This window comes from Benincasa hispida, chromosome 9 (genome assembly GCF_009727055.1).
Source record: "Benincasa hispida cultivar B227 chromosome 9, ASM972705v1, whole genome shotgun sequence".
NCBI lineage: Eukaryota > Viridiplantae > Streptophyta > Magnoliopsida > Cucurbitales > Cucurbitaceae > Benincasa > Benincasa hispida.
The window spans coordinates 2,631,576-2,657,550 of record NC_052357.1 but is presented as its reverse complement, the minus strand read 5'-3'; the positions used below and the strand labels follow the sequence as shown (position 1 = coordinate 2,657,550).

The 25,975-nt window shown below is 35.3% G+C and overlaps 3 protein-coding genes across 3 annotated transcripts; 2 read left to right on the top strand and 1 right to left on the bottom strand.

The window, feature by feature from the left end:
* The first annotated feature begins 10,071 nt into the window (after positions 1 to 10,071).
* LOC120086367 (heat shock 70 kDa protein 15-like) lies at positions 10,072 to 15,359 on the top strand. The gene is made up of 10 exons (XM_039042985.1): positions 10,072 to 10,227; positions 10,870 to 12,099; positions 12,436 to 12,654; positions 12,743 to 12,838; positions 12,922 to 13,134; positions 13,689 to 13,883; positions 13,976 to 14,122; positions 14,238 to 14,387; positions 14,476 to 14,606; positions 14,800 to 15,359. The coding sequence occupies exons 2-10, from the start codon at positions 10,930 to 10,932 to the stop codon at positions 15,011 to 15,013; spliced, it is 2,535 nt and encodes an 844-aa protein (XP_038898913.1). The 5' UTR covers positions 10,072 to 10,227; positions 10,870 to 10,929; the 3' UTR covers positions 15,014 to 15,359.
* Positions 15,360 to 15,589: 230 nt separating this feature from the next.
* On the bottom strand, positions 15,590 to 17,637 carry LOC120086368 (trihelix transcription factor ASIL2). Its single transcript, XM_039042986.1, has one exon. The coding sequence runs from the start codon at positions 16,943 to 16,945 to the stop codon at positions 15,785 to 15,787; it is 1,161 nt and encodes a 386-aa protein (XP_038898914.1). The 5' UTR covers positions 16,946 to 17,637; the 3' UTR covers positions 15,590 to 15,784.
* Positions 17,638 to 18,679: 1,042 nt separating this feature from the next.
* Positions 18,680 to 22,832, top strand: LOC120085759 (MAR-binding filament-like protein 1-1). Its single transcript, XM_039041938.1, has 4 exons — positions 18,680 to 19,089; positions 20,029 to 20,072; positions 20,177 to 20,317; positions 20,606 to 22,832. Exons 1-4 carry the CDS (start codon positions 18,801 to 18,803, stop codon positions 22,340 to 22,342), a joined length of 2,211 nt encoding a protein of 736 aa, XP_038897866.1. The 5' UTR covers positions 18,680 to 18,800; the 3' UTR covers positions 22,343 to 22,832.
* Positions 22,833 to 25,975: the final 3,143 nt, after the last annotated feature.

The window sequence follows — 25,975 nt, the reverse complement described above, 5'->3', positions numbered from 1 at the left end:
TGACAATTTAGGAAGGAAATCAAATTTGAAAAGGCTGAAATTTGGTGAGAATTTGGAGAAAATTGGATCAGAAAATTAAAGAAAAATAAGAATGAAAATAAAAAAATAGTTGGATAAAATGAGCACCATGTGCACAGGGGAGAGGATTGAGCAACACGCGCCGCATTCTGTGAAGAAATTGCAGGCACGTGCGACGTACGCGCGCGTCCGCGCGTGAAGCTGGGTGACCGCCACTTGTCATTATCTCATTTGTCCATGGTCACCACATCATGTGCCACGTTAGCAAAAAAAAGTGACCAGTTGGAGTGCCATGTCATCAATATTGACCGTTTGTATGCCACGTCAGCAAGGTGCCACATGTCACTGCCACGTTGGATTTCCTCTCCAATCTTCTTTTGCTTATAACTTTCTCGTTTGAACTCCGATTTGAGCTATTCAAATTGAGTTGGAATCGTCTTTCCGAGCTCTACAAGATAGTGACTCTGAAATACCGAAAATATTAGTACAAAAAATTTGAATTTGTTATCATCAAAATACTTGGTTTGATTGAAGCCCTAAAGCTAACATCAAGATCACTTCGTTTGTAGCACTTTACAACAAATTGGAACAACTATATAGTGTGCCATATCCAATAGTGTTTCCAGAATAAAGGCAACCAACCTTATTCATATACTATATACCGTTTTGGCTATTTACTCGAACTTGATCCATCTTTATGTCACCATATAAAGTTCAAGTATTCATATAATAGCCATGTATCTTTAGTTTATTGGATTTAGGTTCTTTTTAAAATGAAATGAGCAATTCATACATTCAATAACAACTTTATTGAATAAGCCTCAATAATATCTTTATTGATAACAAAATAAGTTTATTGTTTACAAACCACGAGTTTTAGGACATAAAACCTAACATTATGCCCTAAAACTCGTAGATAGTAAACGTTACTAACTGATCGTCATCAATAAATAGTTATAGATATTAATTCAATAAATGTTATTGTTTGTGTTGTTTGTCTACTTTTGTCCTAATAACCCTAAATCCAATAAACTAACATCCAAGACTGCCTTATGAGTCTTGAGCTGTAATGGAGACATATAAGGATCAATATTCAAGATACAACCTAAAGGGTCTATGGTATTAGAATAAGATTGGGTACCTTATTCTGATAACACTGTGGATATGGCCACTTGTATTTGACACAAGCGCAACAATCCAACGTGTCCGTGTAGTTGACATGCGAATGGGGGTATCATATGCAATGAGTTTACATAAGACTAGACTACGAAATAACACTGTTAACTAGTTAGGTTCCTATTTCAATAGGATGACCTAGGTAACATAGTCTTTATCCAAAGTATATTATGAAATTCTATTCACGAGGGATTGTCCTTTGATTTGTATGGCCAGTTTGCTGAATCAATATGCTTACCATTTTGGGGACAAGACCGAGTGGAGAGCTGGGAATATAGTAATACAAGATGGAATTCACTTCTTCCTGCCTTAAGGGTAAGTAGATGAGTGTTCCTTTAAGTGGTATCTTTAGGACTTGAACAAAGAGTCCTACCCTTTCATTGGCCTGATAGTGGTTTCTGTTTACTGGTTGGATCATAAACAGATTGTTCATTAGAGGAGCAGTGATACTTAAAGAGTCAGAGATAACCCAAGGGTAAAACAGTATTTTGACCTAGTTGGAGTAACGAACACTCGTGAAAGACTAACTAACTGTTATTGGTCTATATCTATGGACACAGAAATATATCTATAGTGAAAAGAGTGCAACTGTGAGTCTTTAGTGGAGTGTGCTCACAATTAATGAATATTTATTAACTTGGTTGAAGAGTTTAGCGAAGTAATCTCATATCGTTGGAGCTTTTGATCTACAGGTCTACTAGGTCCCCTTGTTAGTTTACTAGAGGATATTTAAGAGGGATGATTTTAATTGTTCAAATTAATTTGATGAAACCATATATTAATATGATTAATATATAATTGATTATGGATATGATCTATAATTCAAATTAAATTGGAAAGTAATATTTGAATAAGATTCAATTGATTAATTCAAGAGAATTAGATTCACAAAAAATTAATAAATAGAGAGGTATTGCACATATATACGATGTTTATGATAATTAAATATACATACATTAAATTACATTTGATGTATAAATAGTTATTTGATTAATGTGCACATTAAATTAAGTAAGTGTTATTTAATTAATTAATTATAAAAAAAGAAAAATAGGAAAATGATTAGAAAAAGGGTTTGACCCTTCTCTATATAAAGACTTCTCTATGGCCCATTTAGGAGACACAGACACTGACAATACACAACACACAAGTGTTGCTGTGCAAAATTTTCCCTAAGCAACAAAGAACTCTCTCTAATCTCCAAAACTTTTTTTCCCTCTCTTTCTCCTAATAGTTGGATACCACTTATCCCTCTATTGGAATCCTAGAGAATAACGAGGTTACTCTCGTGGTAGTATTCGAGATTTTTCAAGAAATCGTTTGTGATCAAGAAATCGTTTGTGATCAAGATCGTTGGAGGAGCCATTCGTTAAAACTTAAAGAGGATTGTTCATGAAGCTTAGAAATCTGCAAAGGTAAGAATGGTTTTAATCTTTTTCTCTAAAGCATACTATATTACATGTTTGTATTCTGTTTTAGTATACTAGATTTGTTTGTATAAAAATTGAATTGTGGGATGCAAGACTTTCACAATGCTTCTGTTGCGAGATTCGATCTCTTTAAGCTCAACTTTTTGAACATCAACAAAAAACCTCCTGGTGGATCGAAAAGGTCTGCTAAGAATGATTGGGATGTTTTTGTCGACTTTATAGTCCATGATAATAAAATCTATAGGAAATATGAATTTGTCTACTTGGACTAAAACATCTTCAATCTTACCCTCAAGATATGTAATTGGACAATCAACGAGTTGAAAAGTTATTGTTGTAGGTTGAGTTTTTCCAATCCCCAATTTATTGAAGATTGACAAAGGCATCAAATTAATTCTTGCTCCAAGGTCACATAATGCTGACCTACATTTATTCCCCTTATTGAGTAAGGAGTGACAAAACTACTAGGATCTTCCACCTTCTTAAGTATATTGTGTTGAACAAACACGCTACTTTCATGCGTCAATGCAACAGTTTCAAAATCCTTAGGCTTCTTCTTTTTGGACAACATGTCTTTCAGAAGTTTAATGTAGGTTGGCATTTGCTCCAAAGTTTCATTAGTGGAATGTTGATGTATAATTTCTTATGCACATTGAGGAAGCATTTGAAGTGCTTTTCATCATTCTTTTTCTTCAACCTATAGAGAAAGAAGGAGTTGGACACAACTCAGGTGTTGCACTTGAAGTCAAAGCATTCACGGATGAATCTCTGCGTTCATTATCATTTGCGGATTCTTCCTCCTTTTTCTTTCTATGTGGAGATGAGTCATTATGCGTTTCCTTTTCTTTCGTTGATTTCTCTATGATATGATGATAAATGGCTGTCTTGGTTTGGTCAATTGATGTTGGGTTGAGTTATTGCTTTTCTATGAATTATTAGTAGTTAGGGATCTTCCATTCCACAGTGTTACAGCATGACATTGCTCTTTGCCTAAACTTCCTTGACCTCTAAGAGCTTTTGTGTTACCTAGCAATGTTCCATGCGATCGGTTGTTTAACTCTCCGGCTATCTACCCCATTTGAAGCTATAAATTTTGTATGGATGATGTTTGGCTTTGCAGTAGGGCATCATTCTTCTGCATATATTTTTTATAGGGCTTTTATTGGCAACGAGGAACTTGATGCTTGTTGCAATGGGTTTTGCATTTGTTGTCTTTGGTGTCCTTGATGGAACCCAAGTGATCCACCTAGATTTATCGTTTGCCCCCCTGGCTGATTTGTCTGCGTTTTTGATTTCCACCCCAATAAAAGTTAAGATGGTTTCTCCACCCATGATTACTAGTATTTGAATACGAATTATTTTGGATGAAGCACGCTAATTGTGGATTGTGTGGACACATGTCAAGTGAGTGTGGTTCCCTACATCCAACGCATCCAATTTCAGCAACTTGGCTTACTACATTGACTTGATTACTGCTTCTTGCATTATTTTTGTTCAACGTTGTCATCTGCAGTAGGTTCGTCAAAGCAGTCGCTTGAGTTTGAAGTGAATCTATTGCATCATTTTCCGTTGCTCCTAAATTGTTTCCTCTTGAGTTTAATCATGAGGCTTGAGTTTAAAGTGCATCTATCGTATGATTGTTTGTTGCTCCTGAATTGTTTCCTCTTGAGTTTGATCATGATCCAAAATCATTATTCTCCTAGTCTTCATGATTCTGTGAAATCCTATCCACAATGGCCTTTACCTCGTCTTTTCTAACAAGTCCACGGCCGCAATAGAGTTTACTGCAATCTACAAAGGTTCAGTAAGTCTATCATAAAACATTTCCATTAGCATACAATCCAGCAGACCATTATACAAGCAATTTCATTCATTTTTTAAATCTTGCCCATGTGTCACTCAAAGTCTCACGGTTCCTTTGTTGAAAGTTGGTAATTTCTCTTCGTATTTTTTCATTTTCAATAGATGGGAAGAATTTCTTTATAAATTTCATCACCATTTTCTCTAAAGAAGTAATTTCGCTTGGTTCTAATACATAGGCTCATTGTCTTGCTTTGTCCTTTAAATAGAACAAAAACAAGAACAACTGAATCTCCTTTGCAGTGATATTTAGTATCACAAAGATGTTACATATCCCAATGAAGCTCTTTAAATGGGCGTGAGGGTCTTTGCCTGATGCTTCTCCAAAATGTCCAACTACTTGGATCATTTGGAGCATTACTAACTTCATTTCAAACCTGGCCCATTCAGCTATTGGTCACATAATTCCTGGTGAAAATCGTATAAATTAGGTGACACATACTCTCATATAGGTATGTCCCTATTATTTGCAAGGAGTATAGATTAGCTCGTGCCAATGCATCGTTGGTCATACTGTTGGTCGCATTTAGTGCATTCTGATCATTCTACTAATCTTCCATGATTCTAGTTCTATTCTTTTGTCTTCTTTTTTGATTGGTTCTAATTCGTCTGTGAAAAGTTCGCTCAATTTTAGGGTCATGCAATGGTTCAGACGTGGTGCCTTCACTCATATGATGTTTGCAACACTTCTTGGTCAAGTGCACAATGCTTCTGCTATTGAGTGCTTGCGAAAATAGAAAACGAGAACTTCAAACACAAATCAGTTACCAAAGTCTCCGACAACGGCACCAAAAACTTGTTGCGTTTCAGAGTGATATGTAATTTTAGAGCCTCAATCGTGCCTTTCTTACTAATGGAAATAAGTAATGTACTTTAAATACAAAGTTTTATCTATTAAGACCCAAATGCAAGCCTAAATAGAGTCCTAATGAATCCAAGGTCGAACATAGAGACTATCAACTAAGATGCGTTGAAATTAATATTTGATCTTAACGCGATGAGTTTTTCAAATATGCGTTGAGAATGTTTCGTACAATTAACTAAATGATTAAATTACAAGTGTGGTGGAAGTGGATGATGGTGATTGGTATAAATGATAGTAGATGATGATGCATCAAATGTCGGTAGTGCAAATGATGATGATGATTGCAATCATAACGAAACAATGTGGAGTAGGAAGAAAATACAATTATAAAACAGGGTTCAGAAAGGCTTACTGGTATTTTTTTTAAGCAATTCATGAGTCAACATCTATGTATTAACTCATAAATTGAGTACCCATCTCTCAATGTTTTTATGTCACATTTGTCCTATCTCTAGGATGCATGTGATGGTTAATTTCACACAAGAGGTTGATTTTATCTCTAAAGCTATTTCTCTCCTTGTCGATGAGATCCACAATCACTTACTCTTTTAAGCAGTTGATTATTTCTACTTAAGTCAATTTTTCAAATGGATCTAAATAATGTAATAAACACACATTAACAATATGAACTTTAACTCTTGCAAAACTTGTGAAAATGCTAATTGGAATCTTCTCAACCCATTAGGAAATTAGTTACTCATGATAAATGAAAACGCATACATAGATGAGTGGAATATGGTAGAAATCATATTTAGATTAAGACAATGAGTACTTTCCATCCCAATGACTTAAATATGGGTAATAAATGCAAAATGAGAAGAATTTAGAGAATGAAAAGTGTCAAGTTACTGGTCACAACCTTTGGCTTATATGGTGGCTGCTTCACGGCAATTGCAATGGGGTTAGCGGTGCTTTTTCTCTCTTCAAAGAAGAAAACTAAGTTCTCACTTAGAATACTTCAAAGAGAAGCTCACAAGGTCAAAGATGATGATGAAAATGTGGAGGTTTTTTGGCAGAGTTTCGATCAATTTCTTAGAAAAAATTATAGCATTTTACTTCAATTTCGATGGGTTAGTTATATGTGTGTCTCTTTCTAATGATGAACTGATACCTTTGCATTTAACTCCATATTTTGCTGCGCTGACTATTCGCATCACAGGTTTATTGGCTCTGTTACGTTTGTCTCAAATTAGCTACCAACTTGCATCTCTTGATTTGACATCCACCGTCAACGCGTTTTTCATTTTCTCTCTTCATGTTTTCTACTCAATGCATGGTTCTCTACGTGCAAGATTGGGCATCGATCTAATCACTCTATGTGTCTATGGTTGGAACTTTTGTTTCCTTAGTTGTTTTTGCCTCTTTTCATCGTAATCTTGCGTTCAAAGAGTTAATTCTCATCATTTTCAAGATAAAGAATTCTGTAAACGCATCAACGTAAAATTTGTTTATTTGCATGATTTTTGTCTCAAGTTACTATATTTTGTTCCGAGTTTCCCTATTTATTCTAAATAAAAGACTACAAAGACTTGTATTTCTACAAGTTATCAATGCTCAATACTTGCCTTTAAAAAGAAAAAAAAAATCTAATTTTATGATATTTACCTCATAACATTTTTGAAAGAAGACTATTTAGTAACTTCATTATATGCCATATTTTCTTAGGCAACATAGCCTAATTAAAAGTGTGGATGTCTAACTCTGCCAATGAATTTTACATGGACCACTATATGGCAGAATCTCGCATAAAGTTAGCTAGTTTCATCACACAACATATTTATTGGTAGGAATCGGGTGCCACCCTTTTTCTTCCAATCATATCTTCAATGTTCATGAACACTTGAGACACTTATTTAGAGAGTTTTGAGAGGGAAGTCCCAAATATTGCCTAAGAGTAAGATAGTGTCGAATCCTCGTGTCATTTGTCCAGATTTAGAACTATCGTCGACGGTTTATGTAGCCATAAATATAATTCTCAGTATTATTGTTGGCCATGAACATGATTTTGCTGAAGGTTATAGTATGGCCCGAAGCCATCACACAAGTCTCCAAAATATGCTCTATCACCTTCCACTCCATCTCCCTTACACATATTAATTAGAATATAATCAAACAACGCAAGAAAATTAACCCATCAGATAAATACTGCATAACTTATAAAACTACATTTTTAACAACTTCGTGTCATGCAAAAATTAAATTAAATCCACAACTAAAATGAGTACTTAAAAAACGTGGCAACTTAAACCCATGCCACGTATAAAAACATTAACATAAAATAAATATAAAAGTCATAAGTACTATAATATAATAAATTCAAAGGTTAAATTATAAGAAATGCTCATAAACTTTAACACTTTGTGTTAAAAATGTTCCTGAAGTTTTAAAAGTTTCAAAAATATCCTTAATTTTTTAAAAAAGTTCAAACAATATTCTTACCGTTAGTTTTGGATGAAAACTGTTAAAATTTTGTTTCAAAAATACCTCTGAACTTTCAAAACGTTTCAAAAATACCCTTAATTTAATAAAAGTTAAAAAATATCTTCACTATTAGTATTGAACAAAAATCATTTATTCTTCGTAACAAAACTGACTTTAAAAATAAAAATAAAAATAATACTCTTACGAATGGATTTGTTTGAAGTTTTCTTATGTTCAATAAAACCAATTTTAAAATTCTCATATTTATCTTAATTTTCCAATTCTTAGCTTACACCAATTTTCTCAACAACCAAAACATACCCCCCTCCCGAAGCGCCTTGGAGAATAAATTGGAAGGCCTCTTCATACATGTGTATCCAATGGAGAGCGATGCGGCATCGTGGAACAGGACCACAACGCTTGCCTAGCAGACTGTCTCTACAAATGGCACGGGGTACAAGTGTCGTAGCACTTGCGTAACGTCGTGCCTCCCCTTATTCGATTTCACCGTTTTGTCTCCATTTACTTGCTAATTGCTCCATTTAAGCCCAAATTGCATCCGAAAACATCCTGACAGCTTCTTTTGCTTGATAACCTATCTAATAAACTAAAATAAATATTAAATTCCTAAGAATCAATATGATTTAGGTTGATACTTTTTTTATTTGAATATTTATCGTTATGGTATGTTTCAAGAGGAGATTTTGATTCTTGAATTTTGTGAAATTTTGTGGAAATTTATTTTTTAACTTAAAATTTTGGTTTTTATTTTGGTTGTTGAGAAAATTGGTATAAGCTAAGAATTGAGAAATTAAGAGAAATAAGAGAATAATTATATGAAAAAAAAATGAGGATATCTATATAATTTATTTTAAAATTGGTTCTTTTTTAACTTAAGAAAACTTCAAACAAATTGATCAGTAGGGACATTTTTTAATATATTTTTAAAAATTTTTAAAGTCATTTTTGTCACGAAGAATTAACGATTTTTTTTTTAAATACTAACGGTAGAGGTATTTTTTAATTTTTGTTAAGTTAAGGGTATTTTTGAAACGTTTTGAAAGTTCAGGGGTATTTTTGAAATAAAACTTTAACGGTTTCCATCGAAAACTAACAACAAGGATATTTTTGTAACTTATTTGAAAGGTAATTTTTAAAGTTTTGAAACTTCAAAAATATTTTTTTGACACAAAGTATAAAATTGATTGGCATTTTTATAATAACCTAAATTCAAATATAAAAACTTGCTCCAAGAAGAAAAAAGAAATCAGACATAAAGACCATTTTGACACTCATTCCGTGGGTTAGGTTTATGTTAAATTAATGCTATTTTCAAACACTTACGCATATATTTTTCACGGTTGAAAAACAAAGCCAATAATAAGTTGAAAGATATTTGGTAGATAACCTTTGTAAATAAAAAGGAACCCTATTTTAATTCAATGTCACGTTTATCAAATCATAATAAAAATTGGTATGATCATAATGAAAATTCATTAATGAATGAATTATAAAAGGCCTGAATTATAAACATAATTGGATTGGTTTTGATCGTGTTTATCTAGAATTATAAATCTGTCACATTTTTACTGTAATTATTACTGTTACTATTTGACTCTAACAGTAATGGTAACAGTACAGTAACGATAAATATAACAACAAATATAGTAATTTCATAATTTCATACTGTTATGGCAACAATATCTGTAACAATAACGATAACGGTAAAGGCAGTAGATCCCACATAATTTTCAATTAGATTAAATATCCTTCATTTCTCAATTAGATTACACGATTTGATTACAAATTTCAAGCAGGTAAAACAACAATAAAAATAATCGATTGGAGCCTCTTTTTCACAATGGATTACCTTTGAACAGGTGTAAATGTGGTCTCAATAACGAAAAAATCCAACCAACCGAAAATATTACTCTAAATATATAAAACTTTGAGATAAATACATGATATAAAAAATTCAGATAAATAATAAAAAATGAATAAAACAATATTGGGCCTGCCTATTGCAGTATTCTGGGCCCAAGAGCCCAGCGCAGTACTAAGGGCCCAGTCCAGCGTACAAAGAAACGAGGGATTTGAAAAGCACAGTGCGCATAGATCTTTCTAGAACTTCAGTATCTATCTAGACGACTCTAGGACCACGACCGCTCCAATTCCAAAGGCTGCCCCTCGAATCAAAAAATAAATAAAAAGTAGATATACAGATACATAATAATATTAAATTTTAAAATTAAAAAAATGCGAAAATTAAAAATAAACGGCAAAATTCCGTAGAAAGCCCTTGAGAGTGGTACGTAACCCTTTCTTTTATAAGCTTTCTCCCAGAGCACTTCGCGACTTGTGTTCGTGTAAAAGGGCGGTCTTGTGGAGACTTCCAGAACCCAAGAATTCAATATCTCTTCTCTTCTATCGCCTCTTGCTGTTCGGATCGCTCTGAAGGTTTGTTTCCGTACGCCGATATTGTATCTGATTCAGATTTGCTTGTTTTATCGAGTTGTAGATCTGAGACTTTTCGCTACGTCGATTCAGCCATTTCGAAGTTGTTTATGTTTTATTGGCTTTGTTCTGTTCAGATTCGGGGTGTTTTCCTTTTACATTTGTATGAATTGTACTCGTATTACCGTTTTGTGGAAATGAATCTCCTGCTTCACTTTTTTTCTTGATGTTATTAGCTTCTATTGTAGGTTGAAGCATCTCGACCTAGTTTGATATCTTGCTTTTTGTTGATTATTACATGTAGTTAATGTGCTGTGGAGTTTCCTTGTTTGATCCGTCTCTCGAAATGTTGCGACATACTAGTTTTTTTTTTTTTTTTTTTTAAATTTATTTATTAAACAAACGGATTGGATCGTGGCTGTTTCTTGTTCCATATCTTTGTTTGAATTTGATTTGAATGAATTGTTCTAATCAAGTGCGCAAGATGGCTTACTGATTTGCTACTACTGTATTCCCGATAACAAGTTAAAAGAAAATATAAACGATATCGGTGTTCATTATAATAATCCACTGGAGTGGCTCTTCTCAAGGGAGAACAATTGCAAAGCTTATTCTTCTTGATAATAACATCATTAATATTTTCAGGTTCTTCTATTTTTCTGACAGACCGATTGTTTTTGACACATCGGTTCAATCTCTTACAAGATGAGCGTTGTTGGTTTTGATTTTGGTAACGAGAGCTGCATTGTAGCAGTTGCTAGGCAGCGAGGTATTGATGTTGTTCTCAATGATGAATCCAAGCGAGAAACTCCAGCTATTGTCAGCTTTGGTGACAAGCAGCGCTTTATTGGGACAGCTGGTGCAGCGTCAATTATGATGAATATAAAAAATTCGATCTCTCAGATTAAGAGATTGATTGGGCGGAAATTCTCTGATCCTGGATTGCAGAAGGATCTTCAGTTATTCCCTTTTTCTGTAACCGAGGGGCCTGATGGCTTTCCTTTAATTCATGTGCGCTACCTGGGTGAATTGAAAACATTTACACCAACCCAGGTGTTGGGTATGCTATTTTCAAATCTGAAAGGCATCGCTGAGACTAATCTCAACGCAGCGGTGGTTGATTGCTGCATTGGAATCCCAGTTTATTTCACTGATCTTCAGAGAAGGGCTGTATTGGATGCAGCCACAATTGCTGGATTGCATCCCCTTCGCTTGATACATGAAACTACTGCGACAGCCTTGGCTTATGGTATTTATAAAACCGATTTGCCTGAAAATGATCAGTTGAACGTGGCATTTGTTGACATTGGACATGCAAGCATGCAAGTGTGCATTGCAGGCTTTAAGAAGGGGCAGTTGAAAGTGTTGGCCCATTCATCTGATCAGTCTCTTGGTGGCAGAGATTTTGATGAGGTATTATTTCGTCACTTTGCAGAAAAGTTCAAGGAGGAGTACAAAATAGATGTTTACCAGAATGCTAGGGCCTGTCTTAGGCTCCGAGTTGCATGCGAGAAGCTTAAGAAAGTCCTTAGTGCAAACCCTGTGGCACCTTTGAACATAGAATGTTTGATGGATGAGAAGGATGTGAAGGGAATCATTAAGCGTGAGGAATTTGAACAAATAAGCATTCCTATATTGGAACGTGTGAAAGGACCTTTGGAGCATGCTCTTGCAGAAGCTGGTCTTACAGTTGATAATATCCACATAGTTGAAGTTGTTGGTTCCGGTTCTCGTGTCCCTGCTATAATCAAAATATTGACCGACTTCTTCAAAAAGGAGCCTAGGCGTACTATGAATGCAAGCGAGTGTGTTGCTAGAGGTAGTGCCCTCCAGTGTGCAATCCTCAGTCCCACATTCAAAGTGCGAGAATTTCAGGTAAGAGCACCCGATTGAGCACCTGATTGAATGACAAACAATTTTCCTTTATAATTCTCTTCTGACTAATACGCTCTTACAAAACAGAGATCTATTGTTTTTCTGTTAACTTGTGCATTGTTCATACACATATAAGATACCTTTTTCATGAACTTTTATGGAACATGGAAGTTGAAGTACAAATAACTGATTGGTAGCTGTAGTTTTTGGAGTTCATTAATTCTGTCATTCAGCTAAATTTTTAAGATGCATCTTGTGTGTAGTCAGTGAAAAACTTTGGCTGGTTACGTGCTTCTTTGCATTTCACCCCTGATTCGTTGGTTTTCCCTTTTGAAGGTAAACGAGCACTTTCCATTTTCCATAGCTCTCTCTTGGAAAGGTGCTGCTTCAGATTCTCAAAATGGAGCAGTGGACAATCAGCAGAGCACTGTTGTTTTTCCCAAGGGGAATCCTATTCCTAGTGTTAAGGCTCTTACGTTTTATAGGTCTGGCACATTTAGTGTTGATGTACAATATACTGATTCTGATCAGCAAGCAAAGATCAGTACATATACGGTAAGGGTTAACAACCAATATTGAGTAGCTTGAGCATTTGATATTATTAAGTAATGGAGATTAAGTTGTTGGTGATGTGCATGGCCAGATCGGTCCGTTTCAATCTTCTAAAGGTGGAAGGGCAAAGGTGAAGGTGAAGGTTCGACTTAATTTGCACGGGATTGTTTCTGTCGAATCAGCGACAGTAAGTCATCTATTAATCTTTCCTCTTAATTGTTTTCTGTGTGTATTTAATCTTCTCTGATGGCGGGATTTCTGTATGTTTAGCTGTTAGAAGAGGAGGATGTAGAGATTCCAGTCACCAGGGAACAGTCAGCTAAAATGGAGACTGATGAAGCTCTTGCTGATGCTGCTGTCCCTCCCAGTTCTAATGAGAACGATGTTAACATGCAAGATGCCAAGGGAACCACCGATGCTGGAGCTGAAAATGGCAGTGCAGAGTCGGGAGATCAGTCTGTACAGATGGATACGGATTCCAAGGTGAGTAAGGGGAGTTCCATCTCCGATTCTCCACACCCTTATCTTGAATATGGACAATTAAATGTAATATGCTGTTTGTTTATATGTACTCTCTGTGGTAATAAGTTGGGAAGATCTTAAACATACTAAACTCTACGCTCTTTTCTCAGTTTGTTTTCTCACTTTTTAATAGGTTTATCTCTTTATCCTGTTTTCTTCCCTTCTCTGTTCATTCTATTTCCTTCTTCATGGTTCTGATGATTTTTTCCCCACTTTCTCTAACATGTAGATTTCAGTATGTTGAATACTGAATCGAAGGTTCTGAAATTGTACTTCATTCTTTTTACACATTAGATTAATAATACTATTTTTTTTTATTTAGTTTTTTTATCATTAAAAATGAAAATTCACTGAAGTGTGTGTATGAAATGGTCTTGAGTCCCAACTTGAGTTGCATTAGCTTGGCTTATGTTTCACTAGCAATTTAAGTTCTTCATGTTCGATGTATTCAGTACACAATAGCGTTTCTGTTCGTTGGTCCTTGTATTGTACCTAGCTGATCTCTTGGCATTCAGGTTGAAGCACCGAAGAAGAAGGTAAAGAAAACCAACATACCGGTGGTAGAATTGGTTTATGGTGGATTGGCAGCAGCTGATGTGCAAAAGGCGGTGGAAAAAGAGTTTGAAATGGCTTTACAGGATCGGGTGATGGAGGAAACCAAAGAGAAGAAAAATGCTGTCGAGGCATATGTGTATGAAATGAGAAACAAGGTAAGCTTCAACTATCCCTTTTTTATGACGAGTTTCTCTCCATGTTGAATTTCAATGTAACTGATGAATTTTTTTTTTTTTTTTTTTTCCAGTTGCACGATAAATACCAGGATTTCGTCACTGATTCACAGAGAGAGGAGCTTTCTGCCAAACTTCAGGAGGTTGAAGATTGGCTGTATGAGGATGGGGAGGATGAAACAAAGGGAGTCTACATTGCGAAACTCGAGGAGTTGAAGAAAGTAAGTGATATGTTTTTAAGGTTTCAAGTTTTCAACCTCCTATTGGTTACAATATATTGTTTCCTTTCTTTGTACGTGGTCCTTGGCTACATTCTGATGTTGAACATAATTGCAGCAAGGTGACCCAATAGAGGAGCGTTACAAAGAGCACACGGAGAGAGGAACTGTGATCGATCAGCTTGCTTACTGCATCAACAGCTACAGAGAAGCGGCAATGTCGGCTGATCCTAAATTCGATCACATTGACATCTCTGAGAAACAGAAGGTAATCCATTATTTCAGTCTCGCATCTTGGCAATTTATGTTTAGGTGACTTTAACATTCATAAAACCCTTTATCAAAATATTTTGCAGGTCTTGAATGAGTGTGTGGAAGCAGAGGCCTGGTTAAGAGAGAAAAAGCAGCACCAAGACTCACTACCCAAACATGCTACACCAGTCCTCTTTTCTGCTGATGTGAGAAAGAAAGCTGAGACACTTGACAGGTTCGTCATCCCTTTCTTTTCTTCCGATCCTGCTTTCTTGCTCTGAAAATATCGTATCTTCATCTGACTCGAGCATTCTATCCATTACTTCCATTCCTTCATACATGAACATAGTGTTGATTGCAAATCCTCAGTAAGCATTGGTTGTATGCTCATTGATTTTTCTCATTATGTATACAATGGCACGATGCAGGATTTGTAGACCAATAATGACGAAACCCAAGCCAGCCGCTCCCGAGACACCTCCCCCAGCTCCCCAGGGAAGTGAGCAGCAACAGGGAGATGCCAGTGGTGCTTCTAATGCTAGCGCAAGCCCGAATGGGAAAGCAGGTGATGATAATGAGGTGTCCTCGGCCTCTACAGAGCCAATGGAGACAGAGAAACCTGAACATACAAGTGCTGCTTAATCCTGCTTGAGTGCCTTGCTTTATTATTTATGACGAACTGTTGTCAAGCCGAGAATATTGAAACACGAAATCTTGATGAGCTCTGATGAACTATGGAAGGCTGGCGTTGTATTGACTTGTGAAATCACTTGTGAAGCATTTTGTATTTGGTTGTTTTTCACTAGGTTTTTCTTTCATTGTTGGAGCGAGTCTTTACCGATCCCTTTTTTTCTAAAGGAAAATTTTCAGAGAAATGTTTGTGCTATTAATGGCCTCCCGTTTTGGAGTCTCATACTTATATTTTCTGCTCTACTTTCTCCATACCATTTTGAACTCCAAAGATTATGAAATGGATAATTTTTGTTCATTTTCTTTCATCTAAATTTACCATCTTCCTGCTTGATAAAGTCATCAGCTTCATTGTACTTTGCGACATCAAATAGAGACTACAATGACAAAATGGGCCCATTTTACCTTCTGAAAGATGGCATCAGCTCAATTATATGTTCTTTGCCCTTTATGGTTAGAATTTAAGCCATGAAAATAATACATGGCCATTTAAAGATGCAAATAAACTTCTGGCGGTTAAAGGGAGGATAGATGAAGTGGATCATGATCCTGTAATTCTATTATTTGTTGTCAAAAAAAGTAAGAACGGTTCCATCTAATATATTGCACTGATTAGAAATCAAATAGGGGGCAGGCACCTCCCATATATTATACAGACAGCGAGTGATCAATAACAGCATACTAAGAAATAGTAAACAAGCAAGATTGTGTATTAAGATTACATTATCCACTGGCACTCTTGGCAGAGGCACCGTATTCGTCATCATCGCCTTGCCTAATTTTCGCGATCTCTGCTTGGGCTCTCTCCATTATCTGCCTCTTCTGTAACTCCAAATCTCTTAAGAAATCCATCCGCATCTTCTCTAACTCCATCATTTCATGTCTTTTGCTGCTCTCTATTTTCTCATAGATCTCACTGAACTTGTGAATGGAGTCTGCCAGCATCCTGAAAGAAGAGCCATCGTCACTGTTTCTCCCGTACATTCTTTTCTTTGGTGGAAGCCCATCAAGTTCATCGTCCTCGCAATCATCAGATTCTGAGTTATCGGGGCTATCTCTCATCTCATCAAACCCATTTGCACGGTTCAGATAAGCTCTAGGGTTCATGAACACATACTCCCCTGAATCTAACCCACATGACAGACCACCTTGGTTTGGGGGTGAAGACATTAACATGTCCATCTTCTTAAAGTAAACCCACTTGCTTGTGGATCCACCTATTTCTGTTGATTTCGATTTTTCCTTTTTATACTTCTTCTTCAATGTATCAAGGCGGTTGCGACATTGTGTGTCGGTCCTCTCAATCTTAGAGACCTCCGACACCTTCTCAGCAACCTCTTGCCATTCCTCAGATCGGAGACTTTTCCTTCCGTGTTGAAGAAACCGTTCGCCCCAGGCATCTAGAAGTACAACTGTTTCATGTTCATTCCAATCTGTCAATGAATTCCTACCCCCAATAAATGATTTTTGTGCCGGAGTAGTAGATGATGGTGGTGGCATACGAGGAGCAAGTTCATAATTGGATACCAAATTCTTCAGCCGTCGCTTCTTGGGGTGTCTTTCCAAATCAGCATCATCCAATTTCACAGTATTGTTTGGCTTGTTGTCTTCGTCCATATCAAAATCATCCTCGTCATCGCCATCATCAACTTCTTCGCTTGTGTGAGCAAAACCATTGTTCTGATAATTTTCATCCTCTTCCTCCCCCAGTCCATCCTCTTCCTCATCATCTTCAACATCATCATCTACATACTGATTGCTTACTGGCCTTGAATAAGAAGGATCCCGGAAAGGAATCTTTTGACGCGGTAGAGAACCAAAGCTTTCCCGATGGTTCCCACTGTAACGTTTGGATATAGGATATCTTTCTTCCCCGTTGTCCATTTGAGATCAAATAACAACAGAAGAAAATCTCAGAGCTAATCCCTCAGAAATCCAACCACTAGTCAAATTATACCAAAATCCACATTTTTTAATAACCAAACTGCGATTAAGAACAAAAAAAACTACTACATCCGTTCTTGAATAACATATTTCTTACAAATCGACCTCAGAAATAACCTTACTCCCTAACTCTTCATCAATAATCTTCAGCAAGAACCTTGAGCTTCTACCCCGACAGAAGAAAATAAATATTAATCCAGATCCCCTATGTTTCCTCCGAGATCCAGAAATAATTTAATATACTAGAAACCCAAATTCATCGACGAAAGAGAGGCCAAAAAAAGCAATAATTAACCCCTATCTTCTCGACTCCATAATAATATCGAACGAACACATCTCCATAACACCAATTGGAACGGAAGATTGAAATAGCATACAAGAGGGAATTTGTAGTTCTCTCTAAAAGCCCTAATTTCACAGATGAACCAAAATTTCGAGAAAATCAAAGTCCACGAGCCCTTACCTCGATCAAATGGGTGAGGAATTAAAGAATTATGGAGCTGAGCGATTCAGCTAAAGCTTGTTCTTGTGTCTGAAAACTGAAGCTCGAAAGGGTTTCGAGACAGATGAAAGGAATAAAGCTTTTGGAGCAAACAAGAAGACAGATTAGAGAGCAAGACACGGGATATCATAACGTTGCTGCTAACGTACGCAGAGCTATTTATTGCTCCCATTTGGGCTGTTTTAATTGGGCCGTACGTTTAGTCGTTAATGGGCCCAAACAGGGTTTGGATTATCGTGGACCCGGATCGCTTCAATGGTTACAAGGCCCAGGCTTTTTGGAGGTCCCCCTTCTAATTTCCCCCTCCCCCAAGGTATAGCTGTGTACTTTATAGAGCTTTTAATTTTTTATTTGTTGAGTTCTATATCTAAGGAGGTTAGAATTCGAATAGTTAACCTTTTTTTGGCCAAAAGCATATAAACATAAATTGTTTGGGTTATATACTAATATGAGTAACTCAACGAGGGTAGACGGTGTTTATAATAAAAAATGTCAAATATTTGAATCTCTCAAATCACATGTTGTTGAACTAAATATATGTTCAAAAGAGTTTTTTTAATTATGATGTAATTCTTATAGTTTGAATTTGATTGCATTATGTCCAACATTTATTATCGTGATGATTGTAGTGTAGAAATCAAACCATCCATCTTTACTATTGAGAATGACTTTAGGCATTTGGTCCATAGTAAAAGGAAAAAGTTGTTTTGAGAGAAAGAATGTAAAATTTGTCCCACATTGGAAGATTTAGACTAAAAAAGTGATTATATATATAAATATTTGTAAGAGAACTTTCAAAGTGTAGTAGTGATGAAAGTATAATTCTTTCATGATATATACATTATGTTGCCATTTTTGCTTTTGAATTTACTTTCCCTTTCAAGAAGACAAGAGCAGTGTGACATGGCATTAATAACAAAAGCTGGTTGTAGATAAGCTAAACCCCTTTCTTACGTGGCTTGTTTTCAGTGGTTAAATAACACTGCCAAATGTTCACGTCGGTACGATCCACGTGGATCCATTCACGGAAGGAGCCACAAATTAGTCCAAAATTACGAAAATGACACTGAGTTCTAACAACAGCAGCCTATGGATCCCTGTAAATTAAAGAATCCAAAAGGGCATAAAAGTCAATTTTATATCGGCTTCAACAACGGGAAGCCATAGCCCGGAGCCGGAACGTGGGACGAGACGGATAGAAAAAAAGGAAAAACAAAAAACAAGAAGGTTTTTGGTTCGTCTCTTCAATTATCTTGAAAGAGAAAGAAACTGAACGATAGAACTGTGAAATCGATGATGGGTTTTGCAATGGGAAGCACTTGCTTTTCTCAGGCTCCGCTTTACGTCTCTCGCTTTCCACTTTCTTCAGTTCCTTCTTGTTCCTGTTCTTCACCATCAAATTCACTGAACACAAGAAATGCAGAGGCGAAACAGAGAAACGGAGGAGTACCGGCGGCTCTGAAGAGCAGAACTTACTTAAACGATGATGGATTATGCAAGAGGAGGGCGATTCTGTTTCTGGGTATTTCAGTTTTTCCGATTCTGCATTTGAAGGCTCAAGCTCTCGACGGTTCGGCTCCAGGTTAACTGGTCCTGTTGCTCGTTCTTTTTGCAATGTGATTGTTTTGGAATTTGACGAGATTACATGGGGTTTGATTGGGGTTAATTTTCAACAGATAGTGAAAATGATAGTCCAAATTAATTGAAGTGCGTTTGGTTAGTTAACAATATTATGAAGATGGCAGTTTGCATATCAAACAAAGAAATTTCTGATAGATAGCTCTGTCAATGGAGATTCTGTAGTACATGGGAAATAGCTGGAGTCTTTCTTCTGTTTTAGACAGATTCTTCTCAGTTTACATTAGGAATTTAGGAGTTCAATTTTGGTGGTACTTATAATTTTTCTGATATATGAAGTTTTAGAGCAATGGCTCAATTTGGTAGCCCTGTGGATATAGCTGTTTTTCTTATTATGTATTTACTTGCTTTATTTGGAGTTTGTAGTATGGTTTCCTATAATTAATTCTTCCCTCTGAAAATTTGCTGTTTAATTCCAATGTCTTAGCCTAGCCACCAATATATTGGTAAAGTTTTTTTTTTCTTTCCAAACTCAGTAAGTAAATATGAACTTAAACTTTTCCTATAGAGTTCATATATACGAATGGGGGACGATTATAATTTATGGACTATGTTTTTTTTCCCTGGAAGAAGGTTTAGAGTTTATTTGCAATAGTGTAGCCCCTTATTTTTCATTACTCATTTGGTCCTCATATACCAACTCCTGAGAGACAATAAGAATGTCCATATTTTGTGGGTTGATTTGTTAGTTAATTAATGCATTTTTCTGAATTAGTTGTCTGTTGTTGAGAACTCAGATATTGTTTATAAGTCTGTGTGAATATCACTTATAGCTGTGATGAGGTTGGTTATGATATTAAGTTTCAGATCCATTAACTTTAAAACATGGGTGCCAATTGATGTTTTAATCTATAATCTTCACACATCTACTTGATATGTTCAGAGAAAACTGATGTAAAGGCTCAAGAAGGGAATCAAAATATTGAGGTCTGAATCTCTGCTTAAATATGATTATTTTGATTTCTTTTTTCTATGTTATGGTTTCCATCATTCCTGAAACTCTCCTAATTATGTTGTTTATTTTGGAACAGCTAGCGGCCCAAATGGAGAAATCACCGAATCCTTTTGTATCTGTCCTCAATGTAATTGGAGTTTTTGGTATGGGGGTGCTCGGATCACTCTATGCAATAGCTCAAAAAGAGAAAATGGCTGCTGAATTGGCAATAGAATCTGTAAGCTCATTCTTGACCAGGCAAATATTTTTTAACACCCACCTTCAAATTTTTCAAAGTTCACTTTGCATTTGTATTATTCTTTGCCTGATGGAATAATCAAGTTTTTCCCGTCTGTTCAAATACATCTGAACAATTCTGTTTTCTCCCGTTCTTTTTTCTTTGTTGTACATGACAAGAATTTGGATAGCTGAGGGATATCTGAAGCCCTTTTTTCGGTGGGGGGTTGTTACGTGATTTTGTGTTCTTTATTTTGAATGATGACGGTACCAATATTTGAATTCACAGATAAGTACTCAATTAAAAGAGAAGGAATCTTCCATTATTTCAATGAAGAGAAGCTATGAATCAAAGTTGCTGAATGAACAGGAAGAACGTACGAAGCAATTAAGGAAGGCAAAGGAAGAACAAATTTCTTTGGTGAACCAATTAAATACAGCCAATGTTACTATTGGACGCTTAGAACAAGAGCTAAGAAATGAGAGAGGGAAAATAGAAGAGCTTAATGTTTGCATTAGTAGCCTCCAAAAAAACCTCTCAAAGGCTGAGGAAGATAAGCATATGCTCGAGGCGAAATTGCAAGAAAGTCACAAATCTATTGAACTTCTACAAGAAAAGGTTAACTTGCTTGGTTTGGAGCTCAAGGATAAGGAGAAGAATATTCAAAAGATTAATTCTTCCCTTGCAGAAAAGGAAGGTGAATTGAAGAACTTGTTATCCACGTACAATCAAGCAAAGGATGAACTGGTTGCTGCCCGTTCAGAGATTCAAGGTTTGAAGGACGAGCTTCTGAGCAATAAGGAAGAACTTGAGATGAGGATTTCTATGATGGATGAATTAAATGCTGAGAAAGCTTCTTTGGTCCTTGCGAGAGATGATTACAAGAGAAAATTGGATAATGCAGAGGATGAGTACAATCGTCTGAAATTATCTGCTGAAAAGAAGGCATCATTAGATGCTAAACTTTTAGGAGAAAGAGATCAGGAAATTCAGGAACTGCAAGAAAATCTTAGCATTGCCATCAAAGAAGTAAATGGAAACCAAACAAGAATTGATGATCTGACACAAGAAAGAGACGTTTTGAAAAAGAAGTTGGAATTAGAATCAAGTAATGCGCAAATACTGAAAAATGAACTGGAAGTTGCTCGAGGAAATCTTAGCGAATTGAGAAACCAGGCTTCTGATCTTACAAATCAGTTAAAGGAGTCGAAAAGCAAGTGCACAGAACTTCAGTCTGAGGTTTCTAGACTGCAGGCTGAATATGATGAAGTTAGAAATTCATTACAAAGCAAGTTTGAAGAGGCAAAACAAAATGGTGAAATCTCAGCCAGTGAGCTTTCAGAAACCAAGGAACTTCTCATGAAAACAAATGAAGAGTTACAAAATGTGTCCCGTGAGCTGGCATTTGTCATTGAAAGTCGCGATGGTTTACAGAAGGAATTGGAAGATGTCTATCAAAGGGCAGAAACAATAAGTAATGATTTAGAAGAAGAGAGGAAAGTAGTTACTTCTCTTAACAAAGAAATTCAAACATTGGAGAAGCAAAATCTGAAGGACAAGGAAGCACGGAAGTCTCTCGAAACGGATTTGGAAGAAGCGATTAAGTCGCTTGATGAGATGAACCGCAATGCATTGTTACTTTCTAAAGAATTAGAGAAGTCAAATTCCCGTGTAGCCAATCTCGAAGACGAGCAAGAAGTGCTTCGCCAGAGTTTCACGGATCAAAAGAATGCTGCCATAGAGGCACAGGAAAACTTAGAAGATGCCCATAACCTTGTCATGAAACTTGGAAAAGAAAGGGACAGTTTTGAGAAGAAGGCAAAGAAACTGGAAGCAGACTTGGGATCTGCAAAGGGTGAAATATTGAGGCTCAGGAGTGAAATGCAGTCATCAAATGCCGTAGTGAACAATAACAACCGGCAACAGCCAAATGCTGAAGCTGAAGGCAAGGTCAAAGTCACCGTCGCCAAGAAAACTATCAGGAGGAGAAAGTCGAGTTCCCAGTTGGATAAAGAACTGTCCTGAGTATTGTTTACTCTTAACCCATCTCCGCCCTTACCCCTCCAACATCTGGTTATCCTGTTACTCTCTTTCCCAGCCAGGTGCTATTGGTCTTTTTCTTGCCATGGCCCTTTGTATTCTACCAATAAAACAGCAAGTAACAAGATGTTGTCTATTTTCCTTGCTGCAAGGATTCGTATCGTCGATACGGAACGCACGATAGTTTCACACGCAGCATTTTCAAGTGGTAAAGAAACCAACTGAACATACTCTCTTCCATTTCTCTGTAAGTTGCTGAAAGAAGCAGAGAGGATGTATGATTGTGTCAAGCTTGCCATGTATAATTAGACGAGGCTGAATGTAGAACTGTTGTGGATCCATTTTGTACTTTGTATTGCTCGGCAGTGAATATTCTATCAAAGGTGGAAAAAAAAAGTGCAATTTTCCCCTCAATTACTGGACTTGTGACTAGTTTCATCAAATAAACATTCTCCAATAGGTTTTTGTTTGTCCATTTTTTGAGTTTCTTCATTTCTTCATTTCTTCATTTCCAGACAAAGGTTCCCATTCTTTTTCTCACCTGAAATTAATTAAAGTAAATTCAAAGTCCAGTTCTTTATTCAAGTGATCCATTAATTTTCCCTTGGCTGTCTTCTTCATTATGATATGTTTTCTTTTCAAATTATAGAAGCGTAAAAATTCTACAACAGAAATGTGGAATATACCTTTTGTGGGAGATTCATACTGTTGCATTTAACTGAACAAAGTTGAAGTTTTAGGCCTCAACATGCAGGTAAAAAGGTAAAATAAATCCAAAGTTGGCATTAGAATGTCTCAATTGAATTAAGAAATAAAGCAAATACAACAAGGACCAAAATTTATAACTAAAAAAATGGGTCTCTTTTTTAGTAAAATATATTTTAAAAACATTATGGGCTGGAAACAACCTGCCGATTGTGGTGGAGTTTGATGCGTTAGGGATGATAAAATTGTAGTGTAGGAAAGATACGTCTTTGGTTAAGTTGGGTATCCTTATTGAAGATATTTTGTACGTTGAGAACTCCTTAATTCTTTTTTTTTTTTTTTGTCACATTCCCAGGGAGGAAAACAAAGTTGTTCATGCAGCTTTGACTTCCTCTCTCGGTGATTCTTTGATATGGAAAGATGTTTTTTCATTTTGTATCCTCCCCTTATTCGCGATGAGATGGTTAGGGAGTAGTTGGTCTATGATGTTGCTATATTTTGCCTAATATATATATATATATATAAAGTGAAGATTTAAATGCAACCTATTCAATTAAATACAAATATGAGGGCTGTCAGCAATGCAAATCTAGGGTTTGACATTCTAAAAAAATTTAGTATGAAGGTTTCAAAATATATCTTTTCAATACCAGTTTTTCATAAAGGCAATGCAACATCTTTGTTACATTGTAAAAATAATAATAATAATAAATAAATAAATAATCAATATATGTATTTTTTCGGGAAAAAAAACTTGGAAATTTTAATTAGGTAATTGAATGAAATGCAAAAAGATAGGTATAGCCCTAGACACCTAAATATTCTTTTACATAATATTTTGTTTGGAAGGTCATTGAGTGATTTAATATTATTTTAATTACAGGAAATACGTTTTGTTTAATACTACTTTTTAATCTAAAATGTCATGTCAATATTTAAAATCAATGAACTTTTAAACATATTCTTAAAAACTCGAAGACTACCCTTGAAAAAATTTATAAAAAATGTCTTTGAACTTTACACTGTGTAAAAAATGTCCATGAAGTTTCAAAAATACCCTTAAACTTCCAAAATGAGTTCAAAAATACCCCTGTCGTTAGTTCTGGATGAAAACCTTTAAAATTTTGTTTAAAAAATACTCTTAAACTTCCCAAATAAGTTCAAAAATATTCTTACTGTTAGTTTTGGATGAAAAACTGTTAAAATTTTGTTTCAAAAATACCCTTGAACTTTCAAAATTTTCAAAAATACTCTTAACTTAATAAAAGTTTAAAAATACCTCCACCATTAGTATTTGAACAAAAATCGCTAATTCCTCATGAGAAAAATAACTTTGAAAATTAAAACAAAAAGTAAAAAAAAAAATGCTCCTACCATTAATATGGTGATCAATTTGTTGGAGTTCTCTTAAGTTCGAAAAGAATCAATTTTAAAATAAATTATATAGATATCATCATTTTTTTCATATAGATACTCTCATATATTTTTTTAAATTTTTTAATTCTTAACTTATACCAATTTTTCAATGACCAAAATAAAAACCAAAATTTCAAGTTAAAACATAAAAATCCACAAAAATTCACAAAATTCCAAAATCAAAATCTCTTCTTAAAATATACCAAAACGATAAATAGTCAAATAAAAAAATATTTGGCTATTATTAACACATACACAATTTCTATTGTATAGTTTTGTTAAAAATATGCAAGTCTTAAAATCATTTGGTGCTTTATTTATTACCTTTTTTTTCTTATTATAGTTCATATACTTTAATTAAAGTGTGTAATTTTATTTATTTATTTATTTATTTATTTTCGATAAATAAGTGTCAAATAGTTAACAAAAAAGGGAATAAGAGAGTATTGAAGAAAGGAGGGGAGAAAAATGGAAAATAGAGAGCTAAGAGAGTATTAACTATTTTTGTTTATAATAGGAAGGGTATTTTTATTTATTTTTCTTTAAATTTAAGGGTTGTTTTGAAACTTTTGAAAGTTCAAGGATATTTTTGAAACAAAACTTTAACGGTTTTCATCCAAAACTAACGACAAGAGTATTTTAAACTTATTTTAAAAGTTTAACGTATTTTTAAAATTTTTGAAACTTCATGAATATTTTTTATACCGTATATGAAATTCAAGGGCATTTTTCCTAATTTAGCCCCAAAAAAATGGTAGACTAAAAGTAGACCTTTAATATTAATATTGTTGTTTTCAAAACTTATTAGAGAAATATTGTTGTTTTGAAACTTATTAGAGAAATATTGTTGTTTTGGGAATTCGAGGCTAGAGGTCGAACATTGAGAACTCGACTAATGTGGAGATCGAATGTTGAGAACTCGACGAACAAAGAAAAACTTGGAAACAATACATAAGCCGAAACTTCAACCCTCGACAAGGGAAATCTCGCGAGTCTCGCTTAGGTTGTCGAAGGTTGAAGTTTCGACACACATCCACCCTCGAGATTGCAGGTTTATTACTTTTCTTTTTCCCTCATAGAGGAAATAAAGTAATGAGATGGTATACTATATGTATCTGTGTACTCGAGTGGCTTCTAACAACCTATGCATTTTGTTATCATTTCGCGAATTAGACGGAGGCTTGTGGGATTGACGTGAGGGGGTGGGGATGGCTATATTTCTGGGAGCGAACTCCAGGCGAATATGAAGCGCATGGATACAAGTTATGCCTTGGAATGAAAGACAATTCCAAATTAGCTTTGTCTACGAACAAAAAGTAGATCCATAATCAGAAAAGTGTTTGTGATTGTTTTAGAAGAAATGAAATCTAGTAATCATTAATGAAAAAATAACAACAATAACAGAGAGAGCGAGAGTGAGAGATCTTAGGAGAGAGCGAGAGCGAGATCTCAGGAGAGAACGAGAGTCTTCACTTTATTTGAACTTTCCATAGGAAA